The sequence below is a fragment of the Schistocerca gregaria genome, chromosome 8, assembly GCF_023897955.1.
Source record: "Schistocerca gregaria isolate iqSchGreg1 chromosome 8, iqSchGreg1.2, whole genome shotgun sequence".
In the NCBI taxonomy this organism is placed as follows: domain Eukaryota; kingdom Metazoa; phylum Arthropoda; class Insecta; order Orthoptera; family Acrididae; genus Schistocerca; species Schistocerca gregaria.
The window spans coordinates 75,789,858-75,814,313 of NC_064927.1; the positions used below are offsets into that span (position 1 = coordinate 75,789,858).

The 24,456-nt window shown below is 41.2% G+C and overlaps 1 protein-coding gene across 2 annotated transcripts in view; it reads right to left on the reverse strand.

Annotated features, from left to right (window-relative positions):
- LOC126284400 (bleomycin hydrolase) overlaps positions 1-24,456 on the reverse strand; it is a 102,409-nt gene that overhangs the window by 39,635 nt on the left and 38,318 nt on the right. For both annotated transcript variants that reach the window (XM_049983304.1, XM_049983303.1), the window contains exons 4-6: positions 9,456-9,548; positions 4,179-4,316; positions 3,414-3,662 (exon numbers count right to left, since the gene is read on the reverse strand). In XM_049983304.1, coding sequence (XP_049839261.1) covers positions 3,414-3,662; positions 4,179-4,316; positions 9,456-9,548 — 480 coding nt within the window. The remainder of the gene's footprint in view (positions 1-3,413; positions 3,663-4,178; positions 4,317-9,455; positions 9,549-24,456) is intronic.

The following is a 24,456-nucleotide window of genomic DNA, read 5'->3' on the forward strand; positions in this document are numbered from 1 at the left end:
ACCGTGAGCCTCCGACCCACAAGAATGTCAACTGCAACTGCTTGCAAGTCGGTGACGAGAGGGAGCTCAGATGAGGGGTGCATGTCACGGACAAAAACAGCAACACCACCCTTTGCCCTTTGCCCCGTCAGATCATCTTTTCGATATACGGTATAGCCCCGTAAAGAAGGAGAATCAGTGGCCCGAAAATGTGTCTCTTGGAGACATAAGCACAAGGGGCACTCTCGTGTAAGGAGTTGTAATTTGGCCACATGCGTCCTGAACCCATTCAGGTTCCACTGTAATATGGGAGCCAGTGATCAGGGTGGCTGAACTTTCACCCTGCCTCTGTGCTTTGAAGGAGAGACCGTACTGGCCGGAGATTTATTCCTGGGGCGAGAAGATCGCCCCCGGTCGACATCAATGTCCATAAGCTCCGATGACGACCCACGGGATATGTCAGACAGTACGATGGCCTCGTCATCGGACCGACGCTGACTAGTCTCCTCAGGTGGCAGTACCTTCATCTTCTGAGGCTTTGTCTTGGGGGGCTTGGAATGCAGAGCCTTGTCAACAGTTGGAGGTTGACTCGCCTGGGCAGAAGGCGCCATATGGGGAGAGGCAGGAAGTACCTCAATGTCAGCAACCACGGCCTTGTCCGATGTAGCGGGGAGAGCCGCAGATTGCAAAACAACCGCAGCAGCACAAGTGCACTGGCAAGCGCAGGTATTAGTGCTAACACTAGCAACCTCCGTTTGCGTAGCAACAGTGGTCAGTTGTACCGGTTTTTTGAGAGCGGAAGCGAAAGATGTTGAAAACACAGGAGGTTGCATGGCCTTAAAGAGCTTCTTGGCCTCACCATAGGGGATGCGCTTAGATGTTTTTATCTCCTGTACCTTCCGTTCTTCGAGATAGATGGGGCAGATCCGGCTCCAGACAGGGTGATTCCCAGAGCAATTCACGCACTTCACAGGCGATGAACAATCGGCTCCGTCATGGGTAGGCTGACCACATTTACCACAAGTGGCTATCCCATTGCACCCCAACGTAGTATGCCCAAAGTGCTGACATTTAAAACAGCGCTTTTGGGTTGGGGAAATATGGCCGTACGGGCAAACGTAAGAACCCCGCTTTAACATGCTCTGGGAGTCTCGGGCAACTGAACGTGAGAATAAACGAGTCAGATTTGACGAGGTCCCAATTTACTCGTTTCATAACGTGCTGCACATCAACAATTCCTTCGTCAGCCCACTCAGATTTTAACACGTCTATGGGGATATCCACCAAGTCCCTACACGTCACAACACCCTTACTATAATTCAAAGTGGAGTGGAGCTCGGTCTCGACAGCGTACTCTCCTAGACAATTTGCTTTCCGAAGGGCAGCGACTTGACAGGAACTAGAAGTTTCAACTAACAGAGTCCCATTGCACAGTCGCTTTACAGATTTCAGTGTTCCTGCAATTCCCTCAAGACCCTTGTGGATGTAAAAGGGAGAAACCCTCTCAAAGCTACCCTCCTTCCTTTTAATAATCAAAAACACATTCTGATTGTCAGCATGTGCTCCGTTACTACATTCTGTTAATTCTCTAGCAACACCAGGCGCTGGAGGACTTGCAGCGCGTAGCCGCTTTTTCGATGGGGTGTGTTTTCCTACCAGCGGCCCACCCAAGCCACTGGTAGGGGGAAATGTAGAGGTCGAAGGGTCCATTGCGGTCCCACGAGCAGCTAGGGAACTAAAAGTCCGCTCAGACAGAGCCCCGCGTGCCTGAGTAAGCCTTATACAACTGGGGTGCGGCAGGTGCCCCAGAGGTTGCCCGCTGGCGACTGTTCCACCCCAACAGCCATGCATCTTCTAGGCGCAGAGCACACCGAAAGATTGAGGGGTTTTTATAGAGGTTGGCCTTCCTCGCAATCCAGGCGGCCAAGCCAAGATTACCATTCCCCGCAGCACACAACATTTCACCGCCGCGCCGTACGGTGGTCGCTGAAGCATGTCCGGGGGTTACGGTGACAGGACACTGGCGGCGCAGACCAGTCCCCAGCTCAGGACCCCGGGGAAGCCAAGCCCGTACTCAGCAAGTGAATGCTGAGCCCCTGGGGGAAAAGCAGGAAGTGGGAAGATAGAAGACATCCCCTGTACGCACATCAACCAGCGGTGGTAAGACTTAAATCTAGGAAAGATTTCCTAAAAGTTGAATATCCACTAAATGAAAGTCAATCCACATCCAGAGAATCAATGTGGAAACAGAAATTGGATAAAGGCAGCCTGAAAAGTTGGAACATTAAATAAAAACTTCCTGCTGGATCAGAATTGGAATATAGAGTCTGGAAGAGCCTACATAGACTTAGATGTCAAATGGGAAGATCAAAGGATAACCTGTTCAAGTGGGGGACACATCAGAACAGTCCTGCCAATGTGGAGGAAAACAAATGATGACACACCTGTTGACCTGTCCATCCTTGCTGGCCCCATGCACTTTCCAAGACCTGTGGTTGGCCAACAACGCTGCAGTGAAGTGTGCCGAACACTGGAGAGAGATATGAGCCTTGCTATGACGACTTATGATATGGGAATATCATGAATGTATAACTATTATTTAGTTGTATTTGTAACCTAGTATATATAGCCTATTAATTAATTACAGATGTAGCTCAGACATGATTAAATAAATAAATCTAAATCTATACTCTGCAAATCACCGTAAGGTGCACAGCAGGGGGTACATCCCATTGTACCAATTATTGGAGTTTCTTCCTGTTCCATTCATGTATGGATCATGGGGAGAATGACTGTTTGAATGCATCTGCACATGCAGTAATTATACTAATCTTATCCTCACAACCCATACATGAGCAATATGTAGGGGGCTGTAATATATCCCTAGACTAATCATTTAAAGCTGGTTCTTGAAACTTTGCTAACAGTCTTTCTCGGGATAGTTTACATCTGTCTTCAAGAGTCCCCCAGTTCAGTTCCTTCAGTATCTCTGTGACACTTTCCCATTGATTAAACAACTCTGTGACCATTTGTACAGCCCTTCTCTGTATACATTCAATATCCTGTTAGTCCTATCTGGTATGGGTCCCACACAATTGAGCAATATTCCAGAACCAGACACAAGTGTAATTTGTATGCAGTCTCTTTTGTAGACTGATAGCACTTCCCCCGTATTCTACCAATAAACTGAAATCTACCTCCTGGTTTACCCACGAAAGAACCTATGTGATCATTCCATTTCATATCCCTTTTATGTGCTTCCAATGCTATGCAGCATTTTAGCTGCCACTCAAAGATGCTAGATGTAAAATATGAAATGCACATGTGACTATATTATGCTTAAGTGCATCCTTGTTACTTGTGAATCTGTCACTAACTCAATACAAAAAAATTGAATAGCTATTTTCGTAACACGTCTAAAAATTACAACATACCTTATCATCTACATTGAAGTGTGGTTTAACATGCTTGATGTAGAAATCAAGGGGTGTTATTGGGCCAATAGAACTATAATTCTTTGACTTGTCATAATATTCCCATGTGAATGTTTCCGATGGGATGCCCAGGCAAATACCAACAATACGGTACACCTCCTCCATCTGGTTCTCTATACACTCATTGATTGCAGTATCATTAGCACCCTTACTAATCAAATCACGCAGCACCTTTGTGTACTCTCTCAACTGAAAATAAACAAAAGAAAGTCTTTCCTGAGAATTACTTCCAATACAAATACATACACAGCTTCAAATGGCAATGTTATTTGATGAAAATACACTTTTTCATATATTTAAGGTTTAGAACATAAATTTAATGGATCAAACACATGACTGCCAGTCTTACTAATGTGTGGAAATATTTTAATACTAACCTATACTGAAATTTCACTGTTAATGAGTATTATTACATAAATCTACATGAACAAAATAATAACTTTTCAGTTATTCTCAGGGGCAGACCTGAAGTTACTTCTACTTCTGCCAATGAATCTCTATCCAAAAAAACTCCAGACACTTAAATACATTGCATGAAAGGTCAATCAGCATAGTCAGGCTAGAACTCAGAATGTAGTCTTGGTAATACATTCAGTAGTCAAACAAATGGAATAAAATAAAATGTTATAAAATATTCACTTTGTCAATTTATCACATAATCTGTCAATGACAGCAGAAACTACTAATGAATTTAGTATTCATTACCTTACTCTTCAGGATATTATTCATTCGTGAACTTGATTCACAGCTATAAGACTCAGGAAAGCACTTCTTTGGCATCAGTCCATGTTTGTTTACGAGACTGCAGAACATGTCCCACTGACCCCCATCAGTTGCTGGGTCCTACGAACATAACATTCTGATTTGAAATGCAGAATTTTAGACATACCAGACTTTGAAAAATTTCATGATATTTCAAACTATATGAAACCCTGCAATTTAATTGCTGGAGTAAGTACAAGAGTACAGCAGAAAAGTCAACAGAATTAGAAGTGGAAATTCCAGAGAAGTATATTTTTGTAGCCAGTTACCAGTATGTGTTGTTAGAACTTTTTCAACTGCTGTGTAATGTGTATATTTTTATTCAATGTTTATCCTTTAAAGTGCTATGGCTACAAAGTCTTTCGCGACATATTTCATGAATAAAAATCTCTCGGTGTACATGCCGCGTCAAATCAGAATAAAGTGCTAGTTGGGGGGTGGGGGTGGGGGTGGGGTGTGGAGTAAAATTCAGAATTTATACCTGCATTTTGTCAACTTTGTAAAATCTCTCAAGTGTGCCTAGAACTCAATAAATGATTATGTGACAATCATGTTAATGGAAATGGAATACCAAGTCAAAAGTAAAATCTATTTGACCACGTCAACACAAAAATTTTAAATTTCCTGTAATAAAATCACAGGGAATTTCTTTTGCATTTAACAGAATAAGTTAGATACCTATTTTTCAATGACCTGCTGGTAATGCCAAATTATTTGTAGTGTCATAAAAACACTAAGTCCCTTTTGTAACATACCACACAACAGAAAACTCAAAAAATGATCGTGTGGCACTGATGGCTGCCAAGTTGCAAGTCTCATTTCAGGCAACACCACAACGGGTGACGCGCGTGTCGGTAAATCTCCAACCCAGCCAGGAATCAAACCCAGGCCCACTGCAAACATGTTACCACTCTGCTAAGCAGGCAGACGATTCAAAACAAAGTTCAAGGGGAAAAAAAAGGATGATGCAGTATATACAATCAATACTGGGAGCCATACATTGTCTCTCATACAAAGACAATTTCCACAGAGAAAGGGAGCATTTTTACAAGTCTTTACCCTGATAGCTATGTAGTGAAGAAATGCCTTAACGTTAAGATCTTCCTTATAGCGTCTCATAGTATAGTCAGCTAGCGGCAGCATTAATGGCCTCTGGCCGCACAGCTCAAAAGAGATGCTTCATTGTCAACTCGGGTGAAAGTAAACGAATATTGCCACAGGCTGCTACAATGCATTCCTGCACTTTGGTAAACTCGTACACTGGCTTGGCTGAAGCTGCCTTACATTTGAAGAACGAGTACAGTTTAAAAATAAAACCCCTCCCATATTTGTGGAACACTTCACAACTTCTGAGTGTTTCAGCTGTTATGAAAAAAAATTGCGGAACACACAGAGATCAATAAATTGTAGTTTTGTGCACATAAAACATGATAGAATGCTCAAATGTGACAGATGTTTGTACAGTTAAGAAAGTGACTGAGCACTGACAGGCTACCTGCCCAGTTGTTTACAGCGCATCCCTGGCCCAGAGGCCATAAGTGCAAATGCTGACTATAGTGTGGAACTGGTCAACCAATTTATCATAATTTTTCTGAATGTCAAACAGTGGAAATTTATAAAAATAATCAACTACCTTTCCAAAAAAGATTCGAGGCCAGGAGGATTATAAGATAGTAGGATATATTGTGAGGGAGAGATGCCATCTGCACACTTCAGAAAAGCTGGTGTTGATGGGAAGGGTGCAGATGGCACTGGCTGAGTAGTAGTCACTGATATGAAGAATATTGTGTCAGGCAGCGTGCTCAGCAACTGGGTAGTACAGCTGTCTCATGGCCACAGTTTGTTGATGGCCATTCATGCGGACAGCTTGTTGGTTGTCACATCTACATAGAACGCAGCACAGTGGTTGCAGCTTAGCTTGTAGATCACACAACTGGTTTCACAGGTAGCCCTGCCATAGATTGGGTAGGTGATGCTTTTTTCCGGATTGGAGTAGGTTGAAGTGGGAGGATGTATGAGACAGGTCTTCTATCTCCAAATATGAGCTATTAGCAAATTGGATTTAGCTTGTTCTAGGTCATACATATCTCCCGCTTCGAAAATAATAAAATTAAGTAGCAAAGAAAGAAAAGCAGCTATTGAAAATAAGGTACAACAAACTTCAGACAAAATTAGAAAAGACTTGGAATCATGCTTTAATAATATAGATACCAACGTTATTTCTAAAGAAGAAGAAAACCTACCACCAGTGTCATCTGACACTGACTATTTGAGCTTAACAGAGAAATTAAAAATTAAATGTGACACCTAAAGAGGAAAAAGTTAAAATTTTAAGTTTTCTCCCCGACTCATGGTCAAGAGAAAAAATAATTCACGAATTCAACATTTCTCGTCGTTTGGTTAAACTAACTGGAAAATCAGTGAAAGAGCAAGGCATTCTTCCAGTTTTAGGAAAGAAGAAAGGAGTAGGTATAAGTGAAGAAACAATTAAAAAGATCCAGCAGTTTTTTGGAGATAATGAAAACAGTAGAATGTGCCTAGGTTGCAAAGATAGCAAAGGAGTTGTTATAAATGGAATTAAAGTAACAAGGTAGGAACAACTAGTGCTGCCAAATTTAAAAGAACTTTATGTAGCTTTCACAAATTCTCACCCCGAATGCAAAATTGGAAGGTCAAAATTTTGTGGCCTCCAACCTAAATGTGTTTGTTTATATCACCAAAATGTCAAACTGATGATTGCGGGTGCAAAACTCAGTGACCTAAACAACAAAGAGTTACTAGATTTAATGGTCTGTGACACTAACAGTTTGACTGCATGATGAGTTTATGTAAGAAATGTCCTGGTAAGGAAACTGTTATTGAATTGTTTCATGAATATGATGAGGAAATGCCAGACAGCATTACCTTCAAACAATGTGTCACATCTGACAGGGCAGAAATGATAACAGTGGTTAAATCTCAGGAAGAGTACTTGGGATCTTTAACTGATAACTTACAAAAACTCAAAAGTCACGACTATGTCTCTAAAATTCAATAAGTTTTTGAAGGACAAAAAAGCACAATTTCATGAAACTGAATGCATAGTGATAGCTTATTTTGCAGAAAATTTTACATTTGTGATTCAGGGTGCAATACAATGGTACCACTGGGTCAATGACCAGGCAACAGTGCATCCATTTATTCTCTACTTGAAAAATGAGAAAGATGAAGTTTGCAGTTCTTCAATTTGCATTCTAAGTGACTACTTGGAGCACAACACTTTGGCTGTACGTGTGTTTCAAAAGTATGTAATAAATTACATAAAAGAAAATTTTCCCAAGGTTGAGAAGCTGATATACTTTCCAGATGGAAGTGGTAGTCAGTATGAGAACAAAAAGAATTTTTCAAATATGTGCAACCACAAAGTAGACTTTGGGTTGGAGGCTGAATGGCACTGTTTTGCATCTTGCCATGGCAAAAATGCATGTGATGGAGTAGGAGGTACAACAAAACTTGATGTAAATAAAGCCATCCTACAAAGACCAACCACACATGAAATTCTCAGAGTACAGGACATGCATGTCTTTTTCAAGGATAATATTAAAGGCATTACCTATTTTCTCATCAAGAAAGAAGTGGTTCTGCATATGAAAACAACCCTTCAAACCAGATATGAACATCATTCAAGAAATCTACTAGTGACAAAGTTTGGGTACCAATAAAAAATGGTTTAAGGAGACTTTCAGTGCTTCAACTTACCACAGCAATTGGGAGGTCTTATTCTATATCACAGAAGCAGTCTAAAGAAATAAGTGTTCATAACATTCAACACCAGGTTTAGGAACAGTTGCATCTCTAAGGATGTTAATTGAAAATATTTATTTTAAGTATGTCAAAATAATATAATTGTTAATTTCAGTGATGTTTTCACTTTTTGTGTATAATTCAGAACCTTACTTTAATTAAATAATTGATTATATCCCGCCAACATCACACATGAATAGAATAGGCAACAGCCATAAGATCAGTTGTAATGTGAATTATCTCCTCATTTTCAAAAATTCATATCTTTGTTCATAGTCAGATACCAACGTTGAAATTTTTACAGTACGTAGAAATTGGACAAAAACCATATTTTTATATTCAGTCCCACCTGAGATACCTAACCGCAAACTTTACATAAAATGAAAATTTTCAAATTTCAAAAATTCATAAAAAATTGAAGTACATTTGTAAGTGTTCTTGCTCTATATGAGGCTGGTGGTGTATGATATCTAACTATAGAAAATTAGACTCTCATAAATCACTCCTTGTTCGTTATTTTTGAGCATAAAAAGTGGATTTTTGAAAATTTGGATACCAAACTTTGGAGGTCATTTTGAGTAGTTATTTTTGAATTTAGGGTAATTTGTGTAATAGACAATGTTGTAGAGGACACTTTTCTATAAACAATCATGTCAACTGCAATGTTGTAACTTAACCCAGAGCAGAGATATTCATATTTTTGCTAACGTCTCTACACTGAAACATCATCGCTCGCTTGCAAATGAAAATGGCCACCATTCAGTAAAGCTGAACTTCTCAATTATAGAGTAATCACATATAAAAAAATTAAAATATTTAAAAATGGTCAAGCAACCAACTTAATTTTTATTGGAGCACTTCATTTGGATTGACCCTTCCATTTTTTCGATATCCTCTCATACTTTATACGAGGTGTTCAAAAAGTCTCTCTGCAGTGCCATATGATTGTTCGCCTGCCTGGGCTACTTTCCTTCAAGTGGAGTGGGCTATTTTCCTTCAAGTGGAAATTTGTAAGTAAAAATGAATATTCAATAAATTAATAACTTGTATTTCACTGAGTTTCATTTTGGTATATTCACTGCAGCATACGGAATGCGTGGTTAACAATCATACAGCACTGCGGAGAGGCTTTTCGAACACCCCGTATATTTTGTTTATCTTGTCTGACATTTTTTACTTTTTTGTTTATTACGCCTAACAACTCTATCATTCATTAACTGAAGCAGAAATAACAAACCAAAAAGGTGCTGTAGTCCTTGACAATAGAATTGCAGTTCCGACTAAACAGTACAATAAAATAATGTGACTGGCAACTGCACATTATTAATGAAAGAATTCCCAACCTGCAAGTTACAGTCACAGACAACCCTTAATGGAATGATTGTTAATAATGCAAACAGTACAGATAAATTTCAGTTATCTTAAGGGGAAACTTACAGAAAGTAAGAAATGGACGAGTCGGCCAGTCACTTCTTCCCCACGGCGTGCTGTTTCCACCATATTGTACAGAAAAAAGTTACATCGCTCAATCTGTAGAAAGCAAAAGGAAAATGACATTTGTAACAATATACATCATAAAATCCAATCTAGAATGGAAATGGGGATATGGTTAACTGTCATACAAATATAATCATTTAAACTGCCAGCTACTTATTCACAAACGAAAGCGAAAAACTCCAGTAATAAAGCAATAACCATGAGCACCTACTTATGGTGTGAGAAAACTGATCTACACAAACACAAAGAGATAAAGATACATAAGTTTCACCTTTTGGAATTAACCATTTCTTTCCTGTAATAAACAGTCACATGTAAAAAGGTAACAATACACTTGATTTACCTGACTATAATATGAAGCTAAATGTAAGACCATGTGCCCCTTTTTTTAAGGGCCTCCTTATTAATTTTTGTTTTTAACAGATTCTAACTAATCGAAATTACAAACTGTTCAATTGGTATAAAGTGTGTCACTCAAAAAGCTAACATTGTACCTATCTATAAACTTATGTCATTTACTGGTTGTCTACATTTCAGCAATACAAAGAAAAATAAAACAAAATTAAATGGTTTACATTAATATTTATCTTCATCTCCTTTATTAATTACTATCTAACCGACTAGTCCCTGATGATACCGATTTTAATCACCACCACCACCACCACCACCACCACCACCACAACTACTTGTATCATCATCTTCATTTATAAGTCTACCGCCATTTCCTCCCGTTTTATGTCATCTTCTGAGCCACTCAACACTTTCTGAATCTTTTCATTACAGATTCAGTTAAGATTATGCTCCAGATAGAAAGGATCCACTAGCCCAGCACAGATATCAAGGATTTCTTTATCAGAAAGTAATGGAGGGCGGGCCATAATAGGTCTATTCACAACAACATCCATTACTTGAAGTTGTGAGGTCTTGTCGCCAGGAATTATTACCAGGTGATATTGTTCTTTATCTGAGCTTTAATTTCCTGGATAAGGTGTCCCCTGAAAGCCTCTATCACCAACATTTTTCTTCTTTTAAGAAAAAAACCCTGGTATTCTGTTCCAAACAACCATCAACTAATCAAGAATTGGGTCGTTCGTCACCTATCCCTTTTCTTGGCACGTAACAGACGGACTTTGAGCGAGGGCGTATAGTGGGCATGCGGGAGGCCGGGTGGATGTACCGCTGAATTGCTCAACACGTGGGGCGTGAGGTCTCCACAGTACATCGATGTTGTCGCCAGTGGTCGGCGGAAGGTGCACGTGCCCGTCGATCTGGGACCGGACCGCAGTGACGCACGGATGCACGCCAAGACCGTAGGATCCTACGCAGTGCCGTAGGGGACCGCACCGCCACTTCCCAGCAAATTAGGGACACTGTTGCTCCTGGGGTATCGGCGAGGACCATTCGCAACCGTCTCCATGAAGCTGGGCTACGGTCCCGCACACCGTTAGGCCGTCTTCCGCTCGCGACCCAACATCGTGCAGCCCGCCTCCAGTGGTGTCGCGACAGGTGTGAATGGAGGGACGAATGGAGACGTGTCGTCTTCAGCGATGAGAGTCGCTTCTGCCTTGGTGCCAATGATGGTCGTATGCGTGTTTGGCGCCGTGCAGGTGAGCGCCACAATCAGGACTGCATACGACCGAGGCACACAGGGCCAACACCCGGCATCGCGGTGTGGGGAGCGATCTCCTACACTGGCCGTACACCTCTGGTGATCGTCGAGGGGACACTGAATAGTGCACGGTACATCTAAACCGTCATCGAACCCATCGTTCTACCATTCCTAGACCGGCAAGGGAACTTGCTGTTCCAACAGGACAATGCACGTCCGCATGTATCCCGTGCCACTCAACGTGCTCTAGAAGGTGTAAGTCAACTACCCTGGCCAGCAAGATCTCCGGATCTGTCCCCCACTGAGCATGTTTGGGACTGGATGAAGCGTCGTCTCACGCGGTCTGCACGTCCAGCACGAACGCTGGTCCAACTGAGGCGCCAGGTGGAAATGGCATGGCAAGCCATTCCACAGGACTACATCCAGCATCTCTACGATCGTCTCCATGGGAGAATAGCAGCCTGCATTGCTGCGAAAGGTGGATATACACTGCACTAGTGCCGACATTGTGCATGCTCTGTTGCCTGTGTCTATGTGCCTGTGGTTCTGTCAGTGTGATTATGTGATATATCTGACCCCAGGAATGTGTCAATAAAGTTTCCCCTTCCTGGGACAATGAATTCACGGTGTTCTTATTTCAATTTCCAGGAGTGTAGATGCAGGTGAAGTGCAGTTTATGCAGGGGAGAATTTTGCACAAAGCCAAGGTGTGCTTTATACATTCCATCTGTTAGCAGCATGCTGATTCATTAGTTGTCCTCTCATTATTCCCCTCCTCACATTTGTCCTAGTGCTCAGCCGAGCTGGTGCCACTGTTCCCCCCCTCCCACCCTTCCAAATTCTCCAATAAATCTGCATGTGACCTCAGCTGCTAAAGCTTCATCTTTAAGACAACCCCTATATGAAGCTATTACACAACACTGACCTCAGCAACAACAGTTTAATTTGTGAATGTAAGATGACGCTATATTTTACAATTTTGACAAAAATTTTGAAAAAGCCTCGCCTTATAGTGGAAAAGCCTCAAACACAACAAAGACAAATACAACTGTGTATCAACAGATAGGACAGGAGAATAGCTGACTAGGAGACACTGACCAGAATTTGTGACTAACAGGCACAAAAAGGTGCAGAAAAGGAACATTCGACTTTTCAGACCTGAGGATCTGTACCTTTATTTAATTTATTGTAATATTAATATGGTATGGAAAGATCGGGTGATTTAAGATGGAAGGTAACAACTCACCGAACAGTAAAAGTGCCAAATCACTGCCAAATACACATGTAAGAATGAAAACTTCACTACCTTTGAAACGAATCCTTTTTCGAGCTAGAATAAACCTCCACATACACAGGCAAGTTGCTGACTTCCCTCTCCTCCCAGACACACAACACACACAATGCCAAGACTGCAGTTTGACAGGTAGTCTGGAGTGAGGGATTGTGTCATGTTGGGTGGGGAGCAGGAGGGACTGTAAGTGAAAGTAGCTTACAGAAAGGATACAGCAGGAGCATGAGATAGGAATGGGACACATGGGCATTAGAGCCAAAGAGTTTCCACAGCATACAACGATGAGGGAGAGGGTATTGGGAAGTAGAGACAGAACATTTGGGAAAAAGGTGTTTATGTAGGACATTTGTGGAGCTTGGGGCCAGAAGGATTACAGGAATGGAGGATGTGTTGTAAAGATAACTCTCAACTATGTAGTTCAAAAAAGCAGGTGCTGGGATAAGGACCCAGATCGCATGGGTTACAAAGCAACCACTGAAATAGTGTGTATTGTGACCAGCACTGTGTGGTCAACTCTGTTTTCGAGTACAGTTTGGCAGTGGCATTATTGTTGTTCTTGCTTTAGGGTGCAAAACGGCTGAGGTCATAAGCATCCATGTCACAACTTTTAAATGGTCAATTACCGGAGGAAGTTAAAATCAATAATACTTAAGAGCCTACTCAATTGGAGTAGAGGGATTGTTAAAAATGACTGCTTCCCCTTTGAAGAGAAGGCTCAAATGAATAAAAAGTAAAATGTGATTACAGCTTGTGCTGCATCTGTTAACATATCTGATAATTCAGATGGCAAACATACATTAAAATGTAAACAGTTATACAGTCGACACTGGGTCAGAAAATGGCACACTGTCAGTGGTTGGTTGCAGTAAGCACAGAGTGGTGTGCGATCTCCAGTTAAAAATGACTGTGACTGATACAACTATGCCCAATACACAGTCAAGCTTAAAGTATCTCCTCATGACAAGGGGAGTGAGAGGATGTTGCCAACAGCAACAGGATCTGTTTAATTTCCCAGAGTCAGTTCCCATAAAGACAAGACCAGTATTCACACTAACGGGACACAATGTTCTTACATGCTGCAATGCAGAACAGCTAAAAGACCTTGATAGTCTTGCTGCAGCCTTGGCAGCAGCACCATTCCCCGACACTCTGACATGACCACGGACCCACATGAACGTCATATTGGCTCAACCATCAGTGAACAAGTGGAGACAATTCCTGGATTCGTTGTACTGAGGGGTGGTATGTGTATGGTACACAGAGGTTCTGGAGGGCACTAAATGAATCAGAGCATAATACACAATTGAGAAGTCTGTCAGATGTACTGGGTGTCCTGATAGAGGGTGGAAAGCTCTGCAGTAAAACTTAAGCACTGGTCTAGAAGCTGGTATCTATAATGTTTGTTGCCAATGACAAAGGTGCACTAAACACCATGGTTGATCTTAGAGCAATCAGTGTAGATAAAGGTGCTGTCTCCAAGTTACCTGAAAAATTCAAGAACCTTACAGCTATAGGTTGAATCTAGGGTAGTGTCCTTGGGAAGTGAACTAGGCCAAGGTAAACACAGAACTCCGCACGAAGCCAAGGTGGCAGAGGACTCTCATCGATTGGGAACATGTTAAGTAATGTAAGGTTAAGTTTCTGAAGTAGTATATGAAAGGAAACTCTGGGAAACATAAAAGAAGTTGCACTTACCCCATATTGGCTATCAAGGGAACCATCTAAACAAAAAAGGTGCATAGGATGGATGGTTGGGCATAAAAGACAGACAACCTGCATATCTGCTGAGGAGAGCATCATGTCTGTATGACAGTAGTAGTTTTGCAGTGTCTGCACAGTAACTCGTAACTGGGATAATGTAGAAAACTCCAGTGGCCAAATGTATGCCTTGATGGTGGAATGTGTTGGCATAGCATAAAATAGATGATTCTGCAGATAAGTAAACAAGACTCCCATAGCCCATTTTTGAGGGGTTACCAGAAGCAACTATTCGCAATTATCAGGATGAATGTTCTTGGTCCATTTAAGCAGCCTCCAATGGGAAACTTTTGTTTTAACAAATACTGATCACTACTACATGTTGAAGTTAATGAAACAGTTGTGCTGTTTGTTACAGGTTTTGAAATAAAGAAGTAGTCCACTTGCACCCCCAAGCTACTGGTAAAACAAAGCACGTGCATCGTGATATTGGCATGATGTCTAGTTTCTATGGAAACTGTCACTACTATGACTGGGATACGTATTTTTCAATCCTTACTTCAGCAAGCAATTCAGAGTCCACACTGGTACTGGGTAATCATGTTAGCAGGTAGTTTACAGAAGGAAGATGATATTGCCATTTGACATAATTAAAACTGAAAAATGGTAGTCACACAGATGAGTCCACAATTTTGACAGGAAACTGAGGCACATGTGGAGGCAGATACAGGAAGCGAACACCAAAGCTTAGAAATGACAAGAAGTAATATGGAAACACACAGGAACAGTACTGCAATACGTGGTAGCTCAACAGGTAATGCTGTCAAGCACTTATACCATAAGGTACATGGTGGAATTTCGTGACAAGACACCATGTATTAGAGACATTACCACACAACGTAAAATTCCCGTGACCAATGAGAAGAATGACACTTCACATTGACACCTACGGCCATTTCAAAATGCACCAGACGCAGTACCACTGTGACAACCCCTATAAAAAAGGAGAAGAGCAAGGGAGGTAAAGAGGAGGTTGAGCATGAAGATGTTCCACAATCTGTAAGAGGCATACCATATGTTATTATCTTGTTAGGATTATGAGCTAGATAGCACTAAAATAAGGAAGATGTATGTGTCTGAAAGTAACACGATTTCATGGAAACATGTATTGAATAAGTCTGCCATCCAGCACAGGAATTCCAGCAGTACTGGAGGAAAACGACTGCAATAGGCTTGACAGTTTTACCTAGATAAAATAAATGGGCAGGGTTGTTCACAAGACATTATGGAGTCACAATCTTATCGTAAGCAAGCAGGGCTACCCTGGATTTACTCTGTGTGTAATTCCACAGTGGTGGTAGTGACCTGCCATGAGCAGGACTGGCTCACATGAGCAGAGAGCTGGTGCTGCAAGTGGGCTGCTAATGATTGGGGTAGTTTGTGACACAACCAGGTTGACGTTTCACCCGTCAGCCAATGTTTCAGAGGTTACCAAAATTTGTGACACAACAAGACCAACATTTCACCTGTCAGCCAATATTTCAAGGGTTCCAAAGTTGAACATGACACAGCCACAGCTGCACTGGCCATAGAAATCTCAAGGGGCACTTCCTGAGCAGAATTTGAACTATCTAAACAACACCTTTAAGTCAGATCTAATCCTCCCCTTGAACTAACTCACAGCTAACCAGAAAGAGCAATTTTAGGCAGGATGTACGTTACAGTAGGTTCTGCAGTAGAAAGAAAAGCTATGCAGTACTACCACCTACATCTACATCCAGATACATACCCCGCAAGATACCGTACGGTGCATATTCTTTTCTGTTCCATTTGCAAACAGACTGAGGGGAAAACTACTGTCCATATGCCTCCTTACAGACCCTACTTCCTCTTACCTTGCCTTTACGGTCATTATGTGAGATGCACATTGGTGATAATATACTCATTCTGCAGTGAACTTCTAATGCCAGTTCCATAATAGTGTTTCATGAAACGAATATTGTCTTCCCTCCATGGCCTCTCATTTGAGTCACCAAGCATCTTTGTACTAGTTATTTGTTGGTAGAATCTACTGTTAACAAATCCAGAAGTCTGATTTGAATTGTTTTGATGTCTTCCTTTAGTACAACATGGAGGGGATGCCAAACACTTGAGCAGTACTCGAGAATGGGTAGCAATACTAGTGTTCTATTTGCAGTCTGCTTTACAGATGAATCACACTTCCCTAAGATTCTCACAAAAAACTGAAGTCAAGCATTCATCTTCCTTGCCACTGCCCTTATGTGCTCATTCCATTTCATATCACTTTGCAATATTACAACCAGATATTTAATCAACATGACTGTATCAAGGAATGCACTACTAATGCTGTATTTGAATATTACAGGATTATTTTTCTGCATTTAGAGCAAGCTGTCATTCATTACAGCAACTAGAAATTTTGTCTAAGTGGTCCTATCAAACTTCCCTGGGGCACTCCTTATGATACCTTGTCTCTGATAAACACTTGTTGTCGAGGACAACATATTAGGTTCTGTTATTTAAGTACTCTTCGAGCTGCTGACATAGCTGGTAACCTACTCTGTACGTTTGGATATTCATAGACAGTTTGCAGTGAGGCGCCTGTGCATATATACATAAGAAGAAGAAGAAGAAGAAGAAGAAGAAGAAGAAAGAGTACATAAATAAAGAGATTAATAGAAATCAATTATTTTCAATTACTGCCCAAATTTTAAGAGTTTCTCTTCTTTGTGGCCATATTAAGTTGAACTACACACTTCTGTTAGGTGCTGCTTCTACCGACACTGCAAAACTTATTCTTCGTGACCGTGTCAGATATTTGCAGCCAGCAGGAGGTGGCATGACCTTTTCATGGTGCACGGAATAAAATAAAAAGGCCACATATTTTTGCACTGAGAAAAGTTATTATTCAGATACCGTGAAAGCTACTACACACATCTCATATCTAAACATGTCCTCTCTTCACAAGAACTCAAGACATAAGGTGACAAAAAATTGAATGAGGTCTTTATCATATGTTCTCGCCTTCCAGTGTAGCAAAATACATCTTTTGCGTGCACTTACAGCAGCCGCTCTAATTATTATTATCACTGGTTTTAAATTTTTGTCATAGCTTGTTGGGGATTTTCCTTATGTACCTATACACACTGAGTCAAATGCTTTCTGGAAATCTAGGAATATGGCCTGCCTGTTGCTATTCATCATGTTTCACAGGATGTAATTGCGGGAAAAGGACAAGTTGAGTTTCACGCGAGTGATTTGCAGACAAAAGGTTTTCCGTCTCCTGTGTAAAATTGCTAAGTGGGTCTAGCACTTTCATTCAGTCCTTTGTTGACCAGCCTAGAGTGACAGTTGAAGATAGCAAAGTGAAAGCTGAAGTTTTAAGTTTTACGTTCAAAAATTCGTTCACATAGGAGAATTGTGCAAACTTACTGCCATTTGCTATTCGATAGCACCTGTATGTACGACAAAGTAATAAGCATCCCTGGTGTAGAGAAGCAACTGAAAGATTTGAAAGTAAATAAATAACTAGGTCCAGATGGAATACCAATTCAGTATTACAGAGAGTACAGTATAGCTTTTGCCCCTCATTTCGCATGCGTTTATTTTGAATCTCTCGCCCAGCACAAAGTCCCATGTGACTGGAAAAAAGTGCAGCTAATTCCAGTATATAAGAAGTGTAAAAGAACAGACCAGCACAATTACAGACCAATATCTCTAACTTTGGTTAGTTTGAACATAGTCTCAGTTCTAATACATTAAACTTTCTTGAGACTGAGAGGGGGGCAACAGGCAGATCCCATATTTCTAAATTTTCAGAAAGCATTTTTGACACGGTGCCCCACTGCAGGGTGCTAACAAAGGTACGAACATATGGAATAAGTTCACAGCTTTGTGGGTGGCTTGAAGACTTCTTAAATAACAGAACCCAGTATATTGTCCTCGATGGCGAGTGTTCACCAGAGACAAGGGTATTGTCAAGATATACATAAATATATAGATAAATTATATATTAAAAACAAAGATTCCAAGACTTACCAAGCGGGAAAGCACCGGCAGACAGGCACATTAACAAAACACACACAAACACACACACAGAATTACTAGCTTTCGCAACCAATGGTTGCTTCTTCAGGAAGGAAGGAACCCACATCCTTTCGTCTTTCCCTTTCCCTCTCCTTCCTGAAGAAGCAACCATCGGTTGCGAAAGATAGTAATTCTGTGTGTGTGTTTGTGTGTTTTGTTAATGTGCCTGTCTGCCGGCGCTTTCCCGCTTGGTAAGTCATGGAATCTTTGTTTTTAATATATTTTTCCCATGTGGAAGTTTCTTTCTATTTTATTTAGATAAATTATATGGCAGATAGAGTGGGCAGCAATTCGTGGTTGTTTGCTAATGATGCTATGGTGTACAGAAAGATGTCAAAGTTAAGTAACTGTAGGGAGATACAAAAAGACTTAGACAAAATTTCCATTTGTTATAATGAATGGTAGCTAGCTCGAATTGTGGAAAAAAATGTAAGATACAGCATACAAAAATGTAAGTTAATGTGGATGACTAGGTTTCAGTATTACTAGTATCGGTATCATTAGCGTCCCGCATGACACAGTCAATGGCCGACTTTGGTTTATGGGAGATTTAAGGAAAGAATGGTTCACCTGTAAAGGAGACCAATATAGGAAACTGGTGTGACCTATTCTTGAGTACTGCTCTAATGTTTAGGATCTGTACCAGGTCAGATTGAAGGAAGACCTCGAAACAATTCAGAGGTGGACTGCTAGATTTGTTACCAGTAAGTTCGAACAATGCGTAAGTGTTATTTTTGATGTGGTTTTGTATTTTCAGCAATACCATTACTATGGACAATGATTTGAAAATGGGGCCGGCCTGAGATCAGTCATCACGTCATAAAAAAAAAAAAAAAAAAAAAACGAAATTTGCAACTTTTGACTGATTTTTTGTTGTACTGATTAACAAGGGCAAAAAGGCAACGTAGTGCCGCCAAGAAATTTTGGGCACTGCCATGGAAAATAGTAGCACTGTCACAGTGGATGCAAGATGTCTGCTGGCACAAGAGAAGTCATGACATCACTGCAAGAGCCTCCTGGCTGACACTCGCTACATTGAGACCAGGCACACACCTACAGCACTAGTGAATCAGCGAAACTACGAGTCAGGGCCATGCCGCGTGTCGGGTCAACACGGAACAGCACATATCCCCTATGGGTACCAGCCATTGCCAGTTCATCTCCAAGTACTAACTCTGCCTACCTAGGCTTTGTGCTCAACACTGGGGGCCCCCTCCAGAAACATGCAGCAGCTGCCAGACACCTGTTCCAAAGGGCAAAAGCTTGGGCATACAACCTGTGGGCGCCTATGAGCCATATGCCACCACTCGCAATGGCAAGTTCCTGCACCTGACTCTGGCATCCACTACAGGAGTTCCTGTCTCCTTCCATCCACATTGCTGGTTCCTGATACAAACAGCCATAAAGTGGGAAGCAGTCCACACATGTTGTGCCTGTTCTTAATGGAGTCGGTAATGCTGGACACGTCACTGTAGTTGTGGGATGACTGACAGCAGTAACCGTTTACTGCGGAGGATCCTAACCGTGCCGAGAGAGGTACGGTCATCGACTGGCAATGCTGCAGTTGTAGTTGTGTGTGGTATAATACAATGTCAAACACTGGAAACTCCATTTAGGAATAACAACAACATAGGAAAAGACAGATTGCTTCTTAGCATAGAGAAGTCATGTCAAGCTGCAGACAGGCAGGATTAAAAAGACTCTCATATATAGCTTTCAGCCACAGTCTCATCAGTACAGAGTCATTATATCTTTCAGCCACAGCCTTTTTCAGTGGTCACACACACACACACACACACACACACACACACACACACACACACACACACACACACACACACAAATATTCACAAAGTTCACAAAGACACAAGCAAGCACATCTCATGCAGACAAGACCACCAACTCCAGCATCTCGGGCCGGAATGCAAAGTCACGTGGGATGCAAGCAGCAATCAGGAGGGGGAGGAGAAAGGGAAGGGATAGTAGTGTATGGGTGGGGAGAGAGACGAACATTGTCTGGTAGTGTGTGCAGGGACTAGACTGCCAGCAGGTGCAGCCTCAGGAGGTTGTGGGGCAGCAACGTGGGGGGAAAATGGAACAAAAATGAGATGAGTGGGGAAAGACAGGTGGATATGTTGGCAGAGGGCTGCAAGTCAACAGTGTGAGAGATGGGAATGAGGAGGAGATGATAGGGCAGAAGGGGTGGAAACTGTTGGGTGGAGGGTGTAGGGTCAGTACGTTACCGTAGCTTGGGTTTGGGATAATTATGGGAGCAGAGAATGTGTTATAAGGATTACTCCCATCTGCACAGTTCAGAAAAGGGCCTTTTTTAAATTTATCAACCACATTGATAATTGTGCCAAGTCCATTTTGAACGTGATTCGCAGATGCATTAAAGAGGTTACCCAAATGGGGAATGCCTTGGTCAATTCATTATTTTAAATATATGAAGGGGTGATAGGTTACAATGTATTGTTGGCATTGTTTTCTCTTTTGAGCACAACTGACCGAATATGAGAATATAAGATGAACACTAACCCACAAAGATTTTGTATATTTTTATGATAAGATTATCTAATCATAAAGCTTTAGTAGTGAACATGTATACTTTGGATGTCACTACAGAATCATGGAAGAGACACAGTGTGTAACTAACACTTTCATTTAAGATAATGTTGGCTGTTAGTAATGTCACCTTAAATGGGAGAAGAAAGGGAAAGGTACTCTTATACACTAATTGACATTCAAACATCCAGATGAGATTTACATAGGAGTATCCACAGCCACAACAGAAAAAATTTGTTTGCTATAAAGGAAAATTATGATTATTTGTTACATTGAATCGAATGGAGAGGAGTACATTTAAGAGACAACAGCTCAGGAAGCTCAGTGAGTGAGTATAGGTCCTAACTACAACAGGAGTTTCTTTTTTCCTTTTTTGTGAGTAATCAGTCTTCTGACTGATTTGATGCACCCCACCATGAATTCCTCAACGTATGTCCTCATTTATCATTTATTTGCTGGAAGTATGCCAATCTCTGTCTACTCCTACAGCTTCTGCCTTCTACAGGTCCCTAAAGTGCAGAGGAAGTTATTCCCTGATACAATAACACGTGTCCTATCATCCTGCCCCTTCTTCTTGTCAGTATTTTACATATATGTCCCTTTCATCATCACTTCTACAGAGAACCTGTTCAAAAATTTGGATGGTTATTTTGAGTATCCTTTTGGTATCTGATGATTTTTGTCAGAGGTATACCGTATTTATTCGAATCTAAGCTGCACTTTTTTTCCCGTTTTTGTAATCAAAAAAACTGCCTGCGGCTTAGAATCAAGTGTAAAGCAAGCGGAAGGTTGGTAGGTGCCGCCACTAACTTCTGCAGTCGAATATATGTAGCACTACACAGGCATGTTTTGTAGGCACAAAGATAAATATTGGCGCCAAACTCTCTGCGTCAGTAAATAAATTAAAAAAAAAAATAAAAATAAAAAAAAAGGTGGAATACGAGCTATTTTCTTCGCCGCCCCGAGTTTCAACCAATACATTTTCATACATTATCCAACGAAGTAAATACAAACTCCGTATTGTTCATCTTCAGATGTAGCACAAATTCAATGTACTACGAAAATCCGACTGGCAAGACTGTTCGGGATGTTTGTCAATATGGCCAACTCTGCGTTCTGAATGTTTTCCTACCTGTGAGAAGAGATGGTTGTTACTAGGAACCTGATGAAATGTGAATATAAAAATTTGGCCATGTATTCTTTCGTGTTTGCTGCTATCTCATTTAAATCCTGTCTGCCTAATATACTACGAAAGTAGAGTTAGACAACAGCAAACGTGGAAGAATATACGTATCGTGTCATGTTTATATTTGTATTATTCTTTTGTCTGACACGATACGTATCATGTCATGTTTATATTTGTATTATTCTTTTGCCTCCCCCCCCCCCCCCCCCCCCCCCCCCATGAACCATGGACCTTGCCGTTGGTGGGGAGGCTTGCGTGCCTCAGCGATACAGATAGCCGTACCGTAGGTACAACCACAACGGAGGGGTATCTGTTGAGAGGCCAGACAAACGTGTGGTTCCTGAAGAGTGGCAGCAGCCTCTTCAGTAGTTGCAAGGGCAACAGTCTGGATGATTGACTGATCTGGCCTTGTAACAATAACCAAAACGGCCTTGCTGTGCTGGTACTGCGAACGGCTGAAAGCAAGGGGAAACTACGACTGTAATTTTTCCCGAGGGCATGCAGCTTTACTGTATGATTAAATGATGATAGCGTCCTCTTGGGTAAAATATTCCGGAGGTAAAATAGTCCCCCATTCGGATCTCCGGGCGGGGACTACGCAAGAGGATGTCGTTATCAGGAGAAAGAAAACTGGCGTTCTACGGATCGGAGCATGGAATGTCAGATCCCTTAATCGGGCAGGTAGGTTAGAAAATTTTAAAAGGGAAATGGACAGGTTAAAGTTAGATATAGTGGGAATTAGTGAAGTTCGGTGGCAGGAGGAACAAGACCTCTGGTCAGGTGACTACAGGCTTATAAACACAAAATCAAATAGGGGTAATGCAGGAGTAGGTTTAATAATGAATAGGAAAATAGGAATGCGAGTAAGCTACTACAAACAGCATACTGAACGCATTATTGTGGACAAGATAGATACGAAGCCCACACCTACTACAGTAGTACAAGTTTATATGCCAACTAGCTCTGCAGATGATGAAGAAATTCAAGAAATGTATGATGAAATAAAAGAAATTATTCAGATAGTGAAGGGAGATGAAAATTTAATAGTTATGGGTTGCTGGAATTCAAGTGTAGGAAAAGGGAGAGAAGGAAACGTAGTTGGTGGATATGGATTGGGGCTAAGAAATGAAAGAGGAAGCTGCCTGGTAGAATTTTGCACAGAGCACAACTTAATCATAGCTAACACTTGGTTTAAGAATCATGAAAGAAGGTTGTATACATGGAAAAAACCTGGAGATACTAAAAGGTATCAGATAGATTATATAATGGTAAGACAGTGATTTAGGAACCAGGTTTTAAATTGTAAGACATTTCCAGGGGCAGATGTTGACTCTGACCACAATCTATTGGTTATGACCTGTAGATTAAAACTGAAGAAACTGCAAAAAGGTGGGAATTTAAGGAGATGGGACCTGGATAAACTGAAAGAACCAGAGGTTGTACAGAGTTCCAGGGAGAGCATAATGGAGCAATTGACAGGAATGGGGGAAAGAAATACAGTAGAAGAAGAATGGGTAGCTTTGAGGGATGAAGTAGTGAAGGCAGCAGAGGATCAAATAGGTAAAAAGATGAGGGCTAGTAGAAATCCTTGGGTGACAGAAGAAATATTGAATTTAATTGATGAAAGGAGAAAATATAAAAATGCAATAAATGAAGCAGGCAAAAAGGAATACAAACGTCTCAAAAATGAGATCGACAGGAAGTGCAAAATGGCTAAGCAGGGATGGCTAGAGGACAAATGTAAGGATGTAGAAGCTTATCTCACTAGGGGTAAGATAGATACTGCCTACAGGAAAATTAAAGAGACCTTTGGAGATAAGAAAACCACTTGTATGAACGTCAAGAGCTCAGATGGAAACCCAGTTCTAAGCAAAGAAGGGAAAGCAGAAAGGTGGAAGGAGTATATAGAGGGTCTATACAAGGGCGATGTAGTTGAGGACAATATTATGGAAATGGAAGAGTATGTAGATGAAGATGAAATGGGAGATACGATACTGCGTGAAGAGTTTGACAGAGCACTGAAAGACTTGAGTCGAAACAAGGCCCCCAGAGTAGACAACATTCCATTGGAACTACTGACGGCCTTGGGAGAGCCATTCCTGACAAAACTCTAACATCTGGTGAGCAAGACATATGAGACAGGCGAAATACCCTCAGACTTCAAGAAGAATATAATAATTCCAATCCCATAGAAAGCAGGTGTTGACAGATGTGAAAATTACCGAACTATCAGTTTAATAAGCCATAGCTGCAAAATACTAACACGAATTCTTTACAGACGAATGGAAAAACTAGTAGAAGCCGACCTCGGGGAAGATCAGTTTGGATTCCGTAGAAATACTGGAACACGTGAGGCAATACTGACTTTACGACTTATCTTAGAAGAAAGATTAAGGAAAGGCAAAGCTACATTTCTAGCCTCTGTAGGCTTAGAGAAAGCTTTTGACAATGTTGACTGGAATACTCTCTTTCAAATTCTAAAGGTG